Source organism: Thermobia domestica, chromosome 8 (genome assembly GCF_964235325.1).
Source record: "Thermobia domestica chromosome 8, izTheDome1.hap1.1, whole genome shotgun sequence".
In the NCBI taxonomy this organism is placed as follows: Eukaryota; Metazoa; Arthropoda; class Insecta; order Zygentoma; family Lepismatidae; genus Thermobia; species Thermobia domestica.
The window spans coordinates 19565597-19580464 of record NC_137461.1 but is presented as its reverse complement, the minus strand read 5'-3'; the positions used below and the strand labels follow the sequence as shown (position 1 = coordinate 19580464).

The 14868-nt window shown below is 37.4% G+C and overlaps 1 protein-coding gene across 3 annotated transcripts in view; it reads left to right on the top strand.

Annotated features, from left to right (window-relative positions):
* The window catches only part of LOC145692752 (phenoloxidase 1-like), a gene marked incomplete at its 3' end in the record, with an annotated part of 32859 nt that extends 18366 nt beyond the window's left edge, over positions 1-14493 (top strand). For all 3 annotated transcript variants that reach the window (XM_081768192.1, XM_081768194.1, XM_081768193.1), the window contains 7 exon segments: positions 440-642; positions 2956-3106; positions 4907-5008; positions 7486-7650; positions 9958-10086; positions 10985-11182; positions 14355-14493. In XM_081768192.1, the coding sequence (XP_081624318.1) occupies positions 440-642; positions 2956-3106; positions 4907-5008; positions 7486-7650; positions 9958-10086; positions 10985-11182; positions 14355-14493 (1087 nt within the window).
* Between the last annotated feature and the right edge of the window lie 375 nt (positions 14494-14868).

Sequence of the window (14868 nt, the reverse complement as noted above, 5' to 3'; positions counted from 1 at the left end):
CTATGATAACTTATGACGAAAATTCATTTGTTTTCATTTTTTCCCTGAGTGTACGGATATTTGACATTCGTTAGAGTTTATCGTCTTAAAAACCTGGCACCAGTGACTGTCAATGAAAGCTTAAGATGAAACTACTCGCATAAAAAGAATGATAGATAGCTGGAGTAAAATTGTATTCTTACGTTAGCCTGAAACAATAATTCTTTCAAATTATAATTGTTAGGAGTTTTAAATAAAATAAAAACAACGTGATGCAAAATAATAATAATAAAAAATAGTTGAATCAACATCTCGAAGTTGGACAAACACCATGTGTGAGAATTTTGTTAGACGAATGCTTCTTGTCTGATGATATAATAAATTTCTGGTTACATGAATTGTATTATATGTAGACTAAACATTTTGTCCATGAAAAATATATCTAAAATTTCTCCACTAGTTTCCGTTGGAGGTCCCCAAAGACTTCTCTGCATCTGACCTGGAAGATGAGCATCGGTTGGCGTACTTTCGTGAGGACATCGGCGTCAATCTGTATCACTGGCACTTCCACTTGGCATACCCTAATAGTGGACCAAAGGAAATTGTAGATAAAGACAGAAGAGGAGAACTCTTCTACTACATGCATCACCAGATTGTAGGCAGGTAAAAAAAAAATAAAATAAAATAAATGTTTCTATAGCCTTTATTGTCAAATGTATTTATAAGTACTTCACTAAATAAGCACCACATCAGCTAGAAAATCAATCATTTCGCAATCTGAGGAGCAGATATGTTTCCAGAGAGGTTAGCTTAGTTATTTATTCCAAGTGGCCAGTTATAAAGCCAGAACACTCCGGAAAACGAGTATGAAGAAAAATTTGAGCCAAAGATGAAGCAGAGGCACGGGAAGCAAAACCATAGTAAACGAGTAGCCACGGTATCCATAGGAAGGATATACTAAAATATTTAATTCTCCCAAGTTCTAAAGCGTGTCTCCTCGGAATCAGTACATCTACTATCTGCAACAGAGCCTTAATTTTAGTTTATGACCGAGCTTCCTGTTTAAAACTGCAGATTAACAGAACTCGGACAATGGAAAAGGAATGAGGTAGAAATACCCACACACTATGCACAGAAGTGTGCAAGCTTAGTGTACAAACACGTGCATTATGTATGTTTTGTTTGGATGATTTGAGATTGCTTACGAACTGAATAGGCCTAAGTATTATCTCTAAATATTTTAAATATTATCTCTAAGTATTATCTCTAAGTAAGATTTTCATTCTCCTCCCGTGTAGATACCCGCAAGATTATAGACAGTGCCATTATCTGTTTGCTGATACCAGTGCTTATGTCTGTTAGTGAAAATTGGAGAAGCGAATCTTTACATGAAAGAACGTCGTTTGGAAATGACGCCTCTAGGGTCAAATAAATGCCAACATAGATTTCTCTAAAAACACACATTTTACTTTCATGAAGAAATTGGCATTTCAGTAAACATTCACATTCTAAGAAACTTTGCAGCTACGTTAAGAAAAATATACAAACAACAAAAAATCGAACACATAAATTTACAATTCTTAACAAACAACAATAATAATGATAATCAGTGTATTGGCACTCCTATTTCTTCGCTCGTGCGTCACTATTTTCTCCATGAGCATGCCTTCCAGACTTGCCTCTGTCAGATAGCTATGTCTCCAACACTCTACGAAGAATCTCTCTCTGGATGATGTTACCTTTCAAGTTGGCTGATGAGAGTTTGACAACCAATTACCCCATTTTTTTCAAGCGTAGTATCAAAAACTGATGGATAGCAGTCGTAAACAAGGCAAAAGAATACACGCTGTCCTCTGGTCTACTGACTAGCGTTTGTAACTTTGCTCCATATGGTCCTGAGTTCGATTTCCAGACGAAGAACATTAAACAGTAGTACACGTTCCACCATAAACTGCAAATCCACGTCTCATTTAAGCTTGGTAGTGAAAAGGGTCTTTAAACTTAAAAAAAAAAAACAGCAAGACAAAATACTACTGACTGGGCAAGACAAGATACTACTAAATTGGACTGAGTAATGCTGATGTATGGTTAAAAATCAACAAAGTGTTGCACTAATCCAATAGCAGCATTCACCATTAAGGTAACAGTATATTAATCAATTGATGTATTGCCCGTTGTTGTTGAAAGTCCTATCATTCACTTTGTGATTGAAGTTCCATTAGCGTTCTTTTAAACGTTTCTTCGACCCGAAAAATTGAAAACCACAGAGTGACAAGTCGAGATTATACAGATAGATATTTACAAGGGAAGTAGGTGAAGTGATAGTGAGGATTTGTATGTTATATATCGTTGGTAAATTCGTACCGAGTACACCTCACATATGAAATACCTCGCTTGAATGAGGCCTGTAGGAGGTGTGGCGACCATTTGAAGACCAGACCAAGACACTGTATGAAGCACAAGAAAACATAAATAAAATAGAAATCTATGACGTAATTGTTTTCAAACATGGTATATATAGGTGAAAAAAGTAGCTGAATACGAATCTGACATCAAATGTTTACAAATCAAAATGGCGAATCAAACATGGCGGACACAAATTACAAAAAACAAGCTATTGATCTGAAATTGGGTATATAGAGATATTCGACGTCAATATGTATGAATCGGATACCAAACGTGTAAAATTCGACATGGGGGGTCCAAGATGGTAGACAAAATGCAAAACACTGCTATGGAACTGAAAGTGGGTAAGTAGAGAGGTTTTCGTAGTTGCGGAGTACGAATTCAATGCCAAAAGTGCAAAATGCAATATGATCGATCCAATATGGCGGACAAAAAGTGTTGTGAGCTTGGCATTCATAACATGTGGCTTAGAGTTGTCATAAAGAACAAGAACAATTATGTGGTATTGATCTAAATTAGGTAAGTGTATTTCAGTTCCTCCACATTAACGTAATTTTTATTTTTTGGCAGGTATAATATTGAGAGATTCTGCAACAATTTACATCGGGTAACTCGTTTTAACAACTGGACTGATCCAATTCCTGAAGGATATTTTCCTAAACTGGATCACTCGAATTCAGGAAGAATTTATGCTGCTCGGCCGAGAAACATGATATTGAAGGTAAGTTTCCTCTGTTTTCAGTAAACTTAATTGTGTTGCGTATAGGATGTTTAACGTGGCCTTGGGTAAGATTTGGAGGGATAATAGACATAGACAAAAGAAGAAATTTCAGATACGGAACCAATGTCCGGAGAAAAGAAGTTGATTCCGAACTATAGCCTGCAAAAAAATTGTCGGAATGATACAAAAATAGCCATACTGAAGGACGAATTGTGGTATCAAGTTCCAGTCAAAAGAAACGTTCTTTGCAAGCCACGCATTTTTATTCTTTTATACTCGCGATATTTTAGGTGTTTCTACTTGAAACAGTTACAGTGATTATAATATACGCTTTTCCGTTGTATTTTTGTATAAAACTAGGATAGTGCCAGATTTACGTGTAAGCTAAATAAGCTATAGCTCAGGGCTCCACTCGTTTGGGGGCCTCAAAAGATTTAAGGTAAAAACTGATTCTAATGTAATTTCCAAATAACAAGGAAAAAGCAAATAAGATAAAACGCACATACAACAATGGTGTTTTGTATTGTTATGTACTAGGCTTTTATAGGAGTCTATTTCTCAGCCCCACTTGTAATGAGGCCCCTGTTATCCAGCCCTGCTTATAATAGAGCCCCCGTTTCCCAGACCTATCTTTAATGGGCTCTTGTTTCCATTTAGATATCCATAAATTAGCATATAGTATATATTCAAACCTTTTTAAAAAAACGGCTATTTTGTCGCTGAGAAAGGACGCTTGAAGTATAAAGGGCCCCTTTTAATACTTAGGGCCCTATCAAACCCAAATCCGCCACTGAACAAGGAGTAAATTCTACTTTTCTTTGGGGTTATCCTTCCGCCACTCCTGCTCCCCATACATTTTTTTAATATTAATAAAATCAACAAACAAAACAACAAAATATTTACTCTGATGTAATCTTGATCTGACAATTTGCTCTCCAGTTATAGCTATTTTTGTATAATTTCGACTAATTGTTTGACAGGTAAATCTCTGAGCGAACGCATTTTCAGACTGGTATTTTAAAGAAATATATTACACTACAAAATTTATCGCAGTATTGCACATGCGATAGCTAGAAAAGTCCAAAGGCTTCTCGACTCTTGCTTTCGATTCAAAAAGGTAGAAAAATGGTTGCTTCTCGTATGACAGTTTTATTATCGTGATTTTATTAAGATATCTATTGTTTTCTTCCATATTGCTACGGAAATAGCAAAATTCGGCCACTTTCTCGAGTCTGATCTGTCTTCTACGTTTATGTCGGCTCTTCCTTCACCTCTCTGCTTATCTGTAATCATGATTTTGGTTTTCTTGGTATTGATTTTAACTTGAGCTTCATTAATTAAAAAAAAAAAAAATGCAGTTAACATGTTTTCAACTAACAACTTACATTTCGAACATTATCTCAATGTTGGAGTAACATTCTCTTTTCAAAGTTTGAAATCATTATTTCGTTCCCGAATTTCACTTAATTGAAATAAAAGGTTTAATGTCATTTTGTATAATTTTCATCTACGCTATAGTCATCGATACCCTGGAAGAAGTAAATGGTTTAATTCAGAGGCGCCCGAAGAAAATTTTCTAGAGGGGTGCCCATCTCTATGGTTGCTATATTACTTGTGGTATTTCTGACATTTAATATACGTAGTTTGCTATTTTACGTATACATTTTTGTGAGCCAGAAAAGGGGCCCAGGCCCCACGCTGTCCCCGCCTTCGGGCACCCATGGAATAGAATAATTTAGAAACGAAATCTGCACAATTTCTACTCTAATAACGTAAAACATTCATTGTGTTTGTTTCCAGGATATAAACCGTGAGGTTGATGAAGCCGTCTTTGATATAGACGATCTTCTGCGTTGGAGAGAGAGGATCGTTGAAGCAATATATAAAGGATTTGTCTTAAATGTAAGTTACCAGGCTTGATATACCCATTCAATAACTATATTAGATTCAAATAAATTGTTCAACAAATATTTTAAACATCAAAACATGTAAGAAACTTAAAAATAATAACAAATTAGCTTAAACTGTAAGATAAAGTTATTAGATTTCTGTTTTAACGAATTCTGACTTGTTTTCATGCTTATCAAATTTCTTCGATAAGGCAGGATGGTAGAAGAAATGTCTATAGTAATTATTTCATTTCATGATTTCACCAAATTTATTATTACATTCTTCAAATTAATGCCAGAGCTTGAATTTGAGGGCCCCAGCGAAAATTCTTCTCAGGACCACTTGGAATGTTTTACGCTTTTTTTTTTTTGTCAGAGTCGAAGAAAAAAGTGAAAAAAGTATAATACAGTGTATGGATAGGAAAACTAAAGGGTATAATAACTGTTGTATTAAAAGCAGTAAAAACGGGAAAATAAAACTATCCCTGTCCAGATATAGAAACATAACATACAGCCGGAGCTAGTGACGTCGTCTTGTAACCTAGTTCTCTTAAAAGCAAGCTAGTGTTGGGGAATATGCTGCACTGTGAGGGTTCTCTAGCATGGTGGTCTGCGCACACCCCAATTACCAAATTCAAGCCTCCGGTCGGACACAAGGTAACCAAAAAAAAAAAGTTTTTGCCGTTCTAGAGCAGTCTGGAACAAAGAGCAATACAATGGACGGTACATACCTTTAGGGTTTGAATTAATCTCTATTAGCATCCAACACCTTTTGCCAACGTTTCCTCAGCTGCACAATACACTAGTGATAAAACTCGGCGGTCGTGGATGCCAAGAAGTACGGAGTGCGTCACAGGCATCCCTTATTTGCATCCCTATCACTTATTTATTTGCATCCCTTATTTGTGATGAACGTATGTGAAGTTGCACGTAGATCCGTGAACTCATTCGTATCATTACAGTTGGTCAAAGTGGATGTGTAACAGTGCTTTTTTTTTCCACAATGGGCAAAATTGAACATCGTACAGTGATAAAATTCCTAGTTTTGAAATGTGTAGCTCGAAAACAAATTCATGAATGTTTGGTAAAAGTGTATGACTCTTTACCATCACTGAGAACAGTAGAAATATGGGTTGCTGAATCCAAATGTTGTCGAACAAGTCTTGAAGACGATCCACATGAAAGACGTCCTAATAGTGCATCAACACCAGAAATATACAGGATATGGTTTTGGAAGATCATCGAGTCACCAAGAGGGATTTAGTAGAAATCCTTGACATCTCGTTAGGCTGTGAGAGCCATATTTTGACTGACGTTTTGGGTTTCAAAAAAACTGTGTGCAAAATGGGTGCAGCATTCGCTAATAGTATAACAAAAAGACATGCGAATGTACCTTTCTCAGCAACATTTGGAGCGTTTTCGAACGGATAAAAAGGATTTTTTGTACGCGAATCTATCACATGATTCTCAATCAAAACCAGAGACTAAGGAGGGGTGTTCCCCAGCTCTGAAGCGAGTGAGGGTCCAGAAATCGACGAAAAAGATGTTAGCCATCAGTGTTTTGGGATGTAAAAGGGATTTTTGTTCGTGGATAACCTGCAAACAGGTAAAACAATCAACGCAAATTATTATTGTAAACTTTTGATTCAACTGGATGTCAAACGTCGTGAGAAAAAAATGGTTTACAGATTATATAAATCCTTTACCATCACGACAACGCACCCTGTCACACAGCCCAAAAAATATTGACAAAATTAGTGAATTAAAGTACGAATTAGTGCAACCTCCACCCTATTCGCCGGATTTAGCTCCCTCAAACTTCTAATTGTTCTCACATTTCAAAAAATTCCTGCGTGGTAAAACGATTTGTATCGACTGCTGAGGTCATAGCAGCTGTGAACGCGTATTTCGACAGTCTTCCAGGGTCTCACTTCAGGGAGGGCATCCATAAATTGGAAGAAGTGTATTGCAGTTCAGGGAGAGTACATTAACTAATCACAGGTATGTCACTCCATACACTAGTGTGTTTCGCATCGAGTGACAAAACTTATTGGACAACCTGGTAAACCATTGTGCTCCCACCCACCCCAAAAAAAAAACAGAAAAATTAATTCTCCATATAAATCAATGAACTATTAATAAGATATTACGTTAAGTATTCCACGCCGTTAATTGTAGCACTTCATGTTGAAGATGCATAACAATGTTTAGTGAAAACATTCTACATTTGACTTTATATTCAGCTCTGAAAATTTTAATTCTGATCCATTAACACATAAAATAAGTATTAGTGTTTACTTATCATTGGTAATTGATAAGCATGGATAAGAAATTTAAAACCCATTGCGTGAATAGACAACGTCAAAATTTTGATTGCAAAATTTATTTCAAACATTAAAGAACATGATAAGGAAGGTTGTGAAAGTATAAATTTAGTTTCCACATTACATTACGTAATAATAGGTTATTTATTTATTTATTTATTTACAGGAGAAGGGAGAGAGAATTTATTTGACAGAAGAGAACGGGATAAACATTCTAGGAAACATGGTACAAGCTTCTACTTTGTCTCCAAGTACAAGGCTGTACGGAGATATTCACAATTTCGGTCATCTTGCCATCTGCTATGTACACGATCCTGATCATCGCTTCCTGGTAAGAAACATCGGTTGATATTACGAGAAAACTTTCACAATTTTATTCTTTAGCTTTAATGTGCAACGAAGCACTGAAAAATTAGTGGTATATAAAGTCATATTTTCTTCTCCGAATTCTGTATAACCAGACATAATTAAAGCGATGGAAAACGTATCATTTGCGTCTTAAGTGTTGTCACTATGTTTCTCTTAATATGGTAGGAATTCAAAAATGATTTTATTTTATGCATGCTTACTTCTCTGAAAATGCATAAAATGCATCATACATACATACATATATATATATATATATATATATATATATATATATATATATATATATATATATATATATATATATATATATATATATATATATATATATAAGGCGCGGTTTTACACTTAGGTCACACGATCACGTGCCTCTCCTTCATTATATACGATTTTTTAATGCAATTATAATAATTATACATAGATATCTGTCACATTTTTTCGCTATGCTTTTATTTATTACGCCACAGTCCAGACATCTTCGTCGTAGTAAAGAAACCTATGGCTCCGCACGTTCGTAGATTGAAAGAAATTTGGCAATATAATAATGGGCTCATTTTGACTGTGACTTTTTTGTCACATGAAGGGGTTTTTGGGAGAAGTCATGAGCTATGATTAATTTTATCATGGAAAGTCACAGTAATGCCAAGACCTGAAGCATGCGGCGCTGCACACTGTGTTACTGAATACATTTTAAAACATATTCGCTAGTTGGCGACAAAACTCCTCTGTTGAAGCTAAGCGCAAATTTTAAAAATATCTTCCCTTAGTTAATTTGAAGAAACACAGCACCCATATTTACTACGGCAACTATGGAAGTTAGTAGCTCTGGAAGTTTTCATATTACCCATACGAGATTTAGAGCTATTTTGATATTTTTTTTTTCTGCTTTGTTTCCCTGACGAAGCACTTAATTCCCACATTGCGACTTACAGACAACTTTGTAATCGTACCCCAGAAGAGATCCAAAATTTCGATCTGTGTTACAAATATTGAACAATCGCAAAGATTTGCGTTGTATCTCCGGCGAGACTCTATTTCTAAAATTCCAACTGTATCGAGTTGAAAATATGTCAATAAGAAATGAAAATATTTCGGGCACCAATAGAGACTGGATCCTCCAGTTTCGTATCTAGGAAGAGAAAGTCATCCAGTTTTATCATCAATAGACGAAAGAGCGCAACGTTACTAGAGAGTACAAACTTTTTTCTTTTTTTGTTAACAAGTGAGGAAAATGGCGTCGTTTATTGTGTAGTTATGTTATCGCGCATCAATGAAGACGAGTAGTATTTTCGATCAAAGGCTCTTTCCATACCTGAAATAAAATACATAGGCGTAACTGCAGGATGTTAGATGAGGATAATCCCGACGAGGTTGTGGAATATGAACGCGACAGTTCCAAGTTAAATGTAAGGTGTGCGTTGACATAAGATTCTGTGATCTTTTTTGAGAGGTTATAGGAGCAACGTAGCAGGAAACATGGAATATAATCCTGTATCCCTATACCATGAGGATATGTGTGAGGGACAGCGCAATACGCTTATAATGTGAGAGATTTCTTGGATAACAATTTCCAAAACAATTTGATTGAAAAAGGAGGACCTATTCAATGACCCTTGAAGAGCCACGGTGGTTCAGTAGCAGAGTGTTCGCCTCTGGTGCATGAGGTCTTTGGTTCGATCCCAGCTCGCGCCAAGTGAGCTTTGTGGTGGACAAACACTATGTGCGTGGGTTTTCTCGGGGTTCTCCCGTTTCCTCCAACTTTCTTCATTCCGCCATTTCCTTCAGTTTTCATCATCACTGTCTCCTTTAGGCTAGCAGGAATAACTGTGGGACGTAAAACTGAAAGATTTCATTTTTCAGTGACTCCCCGAGGTCGCTTGACTTGACCCTGGACATTTTTCTATAGGGGCACATCAGGACTCTTGCCTACCGGACAGCAGACAAAGGTGGGTCCGTGACACTTCTAATGTTATGGCAACATTTAGAGCACCGCCTTGACCTGTAGATCTTCAATAAGTACCAGTTTTCAAATCTTGATATATGACTTTTCATTTCTAGAAGATCACACTATTATCATTTCTGTTGCACATCTACTGATTTCACTTAGAAATGGAAATTTCAATTCACATATGTGCTATACATCTTCCTATTACAGCGTTCGATTTCTCTGTTCTTATAAAAGCGTGCCAAAGAGAAGGTCTGTGGATCGTATGTGTTAAAGAAGAAATGTGGTTGAAGAAGAAAAACTAATCTGTTGAAACTTTTATTGTAGGAGAATATGGGAGTGATGGGAGACACTGCTACATCTATGAGAGACCCTGTCTTCTATCGTTGGCATGCATTTCTTGATGATATATTCCTAAGGCACAAAGGTTCTTTACCTCCATACACAGTTGAAAATGTAAGTATAAAACAAGGTGTCTGCAGTTTCACTTTTTCACCATTTTCAAACTAATCTAAGAATAAGAGAAAAACAAGAATGTGAAGAGAAATATGCTCTTCGATATATCTTACCGTTTTTGGTGTGATGCTTGTTGACAGACAGAAGGATGGACATATGTAGCCTTCCCATGATGCTTTTGATACTTGTGCACAGCATAGTTCGTAAGTCTAATAATACAAATGGAATATGAACGAAAATATATTAACAGAAATTTACATTTACAGCTTAATTTTGTACACAGCAGATTGAAAAATTCTGTCAGGGGTAAAAATATCTATGCTAGGTAGGATTGGTTACATTCAGTAAGTCTATATAAGAGGAACTTTTGAATTATGCAGGTTTCGGATCCTAGACTAGTATTACGCGTAGGGCAAGTAGATTCTCTGAAATTAACTGATGAAAATAATACAGAGTAACTCATTTCATTTACAATTTCTTTCATGAAGAAACAAAATAACAGGCTCTTGCGACAACTACAGTGATGGAACTTCAGAGTTTCCAGGATAGTTTCATTATTTGACCTCTGTACATCAGGATCTTTGCGTCAATCATTAGCTAAAATGAAGTTGAGAACAGTGTCTAGCTTGGAAATATGTATGAGACAGGGTAATGAACCAAATTTAGATATGAAAAGTCATTCTGATGTAGAGATACTTGTGTTAATGACAGAAAAGGATTGCAAGAAGCCAAAGTCAATTATTAAGAAAATGAAACCCTCAATTAACACTTAGATCTTCCTTCTTGAGTTGGTGCTTTTGTTTCCATCATTTGGCTACATTATATAATCTTTCATTTTGTTTACACGGTGCGTATATTAATGTGAATAAACGCAAGTCTTTTTACTATATTTTTGCAGCTGGATTTCCCAGGGATCAAGGTTGCAAGTGTGAAAGTGAGTGTGGATCCTGACTCCAACAACGAAGACAATTTACTACAAACATTTTGGCAGCAGCGAGACGTAGATTTGTCTCATGGATTAGATTTCACGCCACGCGGAAACATCAATGCTAGAATCACTCATCTGCAATATCGACCCTTCACGTATTATATTCAGGTAGGTAATTAGCTTCCTCATTACTCATTTGGCATTTAAATTGTTAAGTACGTATTTAAGTCCCTTTTAAGTATGAGACGAGATCCTGCAGTTTAACGTGGACACTAAATAATTCTATTTCCCATCGGAGGTCGAACGCCCCCGTTTTCCTTAACTGAGCGATGATTTCATCTCTTTTTATTAATTCTTCTTTCATTATACTTTTATTTTCCTGTTTCATCTTCGTAAACATTTCTTTGTTCTTCTGCATGTTTATTACGATCCAGCTCTTTGAGGGTGTCTTTTGCGGAATTTGTCCTAAATGAAAGTTGAGAGATTTGTTAATTTTTGCGTTTTGGGGGATTTGTTCGTCTCGTCCAAAATGAAAGTTAGGGGATTTGCCAATTAGGAAATTTGTTCTAGGCCCCCTGCGGAGATGAGTGGGTGATAATGCTCACGATTCATGTCTAACTTCTTAAAGCGGAAACTGCATTCTAGAAACAATGCTGATGGCTGTGCCACGTACCCACCAGGTAGGACGAACGATATTGTGTGTGTGTGTGTGAGAGAGAGAGAGAGAGAGAAAGAGATTCTATACAGTGTTCTTTTTTCCTTCCTCGCAGAAAACATCGAACGGAAGGACGAACAAAAAACCTTGTTAAACAAAAATGTCACGATGACTGTTGGTGCGATCCTGGGGGCGCGGTGGCTCAGTGGTAGAGCGTTCACCTCCGATGCCTTGGGTCCCTGGTTCGGTACCAGCTGGCTCCGTGTGGACTTTGTTGTGGAAAAACATCATGCTCGTGGGTTTTCTAGGGGTTCTCCCACTTTCTTCCTTCCACCATTTCATTCATCTCTCATCATCACCGTCTCCTTTAGCCTACGCGGCATAACCGTGGGACGTAAAACTTTAAAGATTTCATTTCATTTTCTTGGTGCGATCCTGGTGGGGGACTGTCACGTACCCGCCAGGAAGGACGAACGATCTTTTTTTATCTCTAAGTGTTAAAAACAGTGTAAGATAGTAAATGACTGACAACGATAAGATCGAAGCAGCTGATTTAATGTAACCGATGGCATCAGTTGAAATGAGTACTGTTTGAAAACCATTCTCATATAGCCTGATAAACGTTTTATGCAATCATTAGTATTGTATTTAATTGTCAAAATATAAATACTTAAATTTCTTTTCGAGCAACATAATTTTTGATTTTCGATTCCAAAATCAATTATCGGTAATCTTGTGGCTAAATTTTCAACTGTGTTTCGGATTTCACGTTGAAACGTACATTCATGTTTCACATAATCTCGAATATTAAAGGTTAATTCACACCTATCGTGTGGCGTGCCCATGCCATTCTCCTGCCATCCTTCGTCCATGTCACGGCCGCGACCATTCATATAAAGGTAACCAAGAAAGTTATGTCACTTTTTTACCCACCACCTTCGAATATCCATATGGCACCTAAGACGTTCCTGGAACATCAAAAATACTTCACATCAGCATCGACGACCTTCTGCCAACGTTTTGAAAGGCCATGCACTCCATCGCGGCAGAACGTGGTGAGCCGTGAAACGAAGAAGTGCATATTGTACTTCTAGAATGGATTTGAACTAGCGTCCTCTAATGTGATTATCCAAGGAATGCAACAGGTGATAATTGAACTATGCAATGTCCGGGGAGTATGGCGGGTGCTATAGTGTTTCCCATCCAAGGTATAATGGTGTCCCGGTCATCCAAGCAGCATGGGGCTTAGTGTAGTTCTGTAACAGGAAGGCCCCTTTGCGATTCAGAAGTGCTGGCTCCAGAGTTTTGAGTTTTTCTTGAACATGGCTCAACTGCTGAGAGTACATAGTTGCATTGATGCTCTGATCAGTTGGTAGCAATTCCCGATGCACGATGCCGCGAGCAATCTACTAAACACAAATAAGGACCTTCTTCTGGTGCAGTGCTGGTTTCGGCTGTTTCGGAACCGGTTCCTGGGATGCTAACCAATGATGACGGTGTCGTGGAGCTTCGTACAGGACCCACTTCTCATCATATGTCAACACCCTGTCCAGAAATAGCTCCTTCCTCAGACGAGACAAAAAGAAACACAGGCGTCTGCTCACATTGCCTTTTGACCCGGAGTAAAATTATGTTGGACCCATCGACCAAACTTGTAGTGCTTCTCAAGTTGATGGAGGTGTTGTCGAATGGTTTCTCCACTTACACTGAATTGTAGTCCCAGTTCCTCACATGTCTGGAAACTGTTCGCCTGAATTGCTGCCTGAAGATCTTAATTTTGTACATGTATTGGTCTTCCGGCACGTGGTGCGTCTTCGAGTGTTTTATCACCGTCCTTAAACTTGTTAAACCATCGCTGCACTGTCCGCATAGTCATGACACCCTCACCAAAGGCCTGGCATATCTTCCGCCACGTTGCAGCGTCATTTGATCTTAGTTTGAACTCGTACAGCATACACACCCTTATGGCGCTCTTTGGAGGTCCCATGTTCACCCTGTCCTTACGCAAGTCCACAGTGTAACTGAACTGCCACAACCAGGTAATATGTTGGATATACCTACACCAACAATTGACCTTCGCCTTATCTCCATTCGCATTCAACTCACGGTGTGAGGGCCAATTGAACACAGACTTCCACAAAAAGCGACAGAACTTTCTTGGTTATCTTTATACATACCATGCCGTTCCGTGCCACTACTGCCTTCTATACTGCTGCTCCGAAGAAAGCCGAAGTATCGCAGCCGACCAGTCACAACCGGGTTGGTTTCTCTTCAGAGCAGTCTGTCGGGACACGGCACGTCATGTGTGAATTTAAGAAAGACAACCCATGAATTTTCAATATCGAAGTCTGAAAAGAAACGTTGTTGGGCCATGGCAAGGCATGAAAATGACCTTAATCTTCCATACTGGTCTAGGAACTACCACGTGCGCCTTTGGTGGTTCAGATTCCACTTTAAACTGTAGCGTCCCTCTATGCTAAGAAGGAACGCTAAACTTCGAAAAACAAAGAATACATTTAACTGAAACCAAGAGGGAAAATATAGGCATGTAAACTCTCTTATTTGAACAGGTAAGTAAAATATTAAAGAATAGATAAATTCTGTAAAAATAAATAAATGCAAAGGTAATAATGTATGCATAAAACAATGTGAAGGTAGCTTAATGTACTTTCCGTTTCATTGCAGATAAAAAATTCCACAAAGAAAGAACAGCAAGGAACCGTGAGAATTTTCCTGTCACCGAAATTTGATGACAAAGGCCTGCCAATGATATTTAAAGAGCAGAAAAATTTGATGATTGAAATGGATAAATTTACTGTGACATGTAAGTACATATACAGTATGTTTCCAAATTACCCTTAGAACGTTTGAGAGAATACCGTACTCATGGGAAACAAGTAAAAATTTCTGGGAAGATAAATTGAAATTGGCTTTGTTTTCCAGTTAGTTCTACCCTCGTAACATGTGAGAAAAAGCAATCTATGACCGTATAGTACTTGAGCTGATCAATGGTAATTAATGTTGATTACCGAAATTATTCACAATTTTACATTTTTACAAATCCATACTGCATTGATTCGTTCCTTCCATTCTTATCCCTTCCTCACTGTCATGCAAATAAAATATCTTCCTTCTTTTAAAATTGTATAAAGGTAACCAAGAAAGTTCTGTCGTTGTGTGGATGTCTGTTCAATTGGCC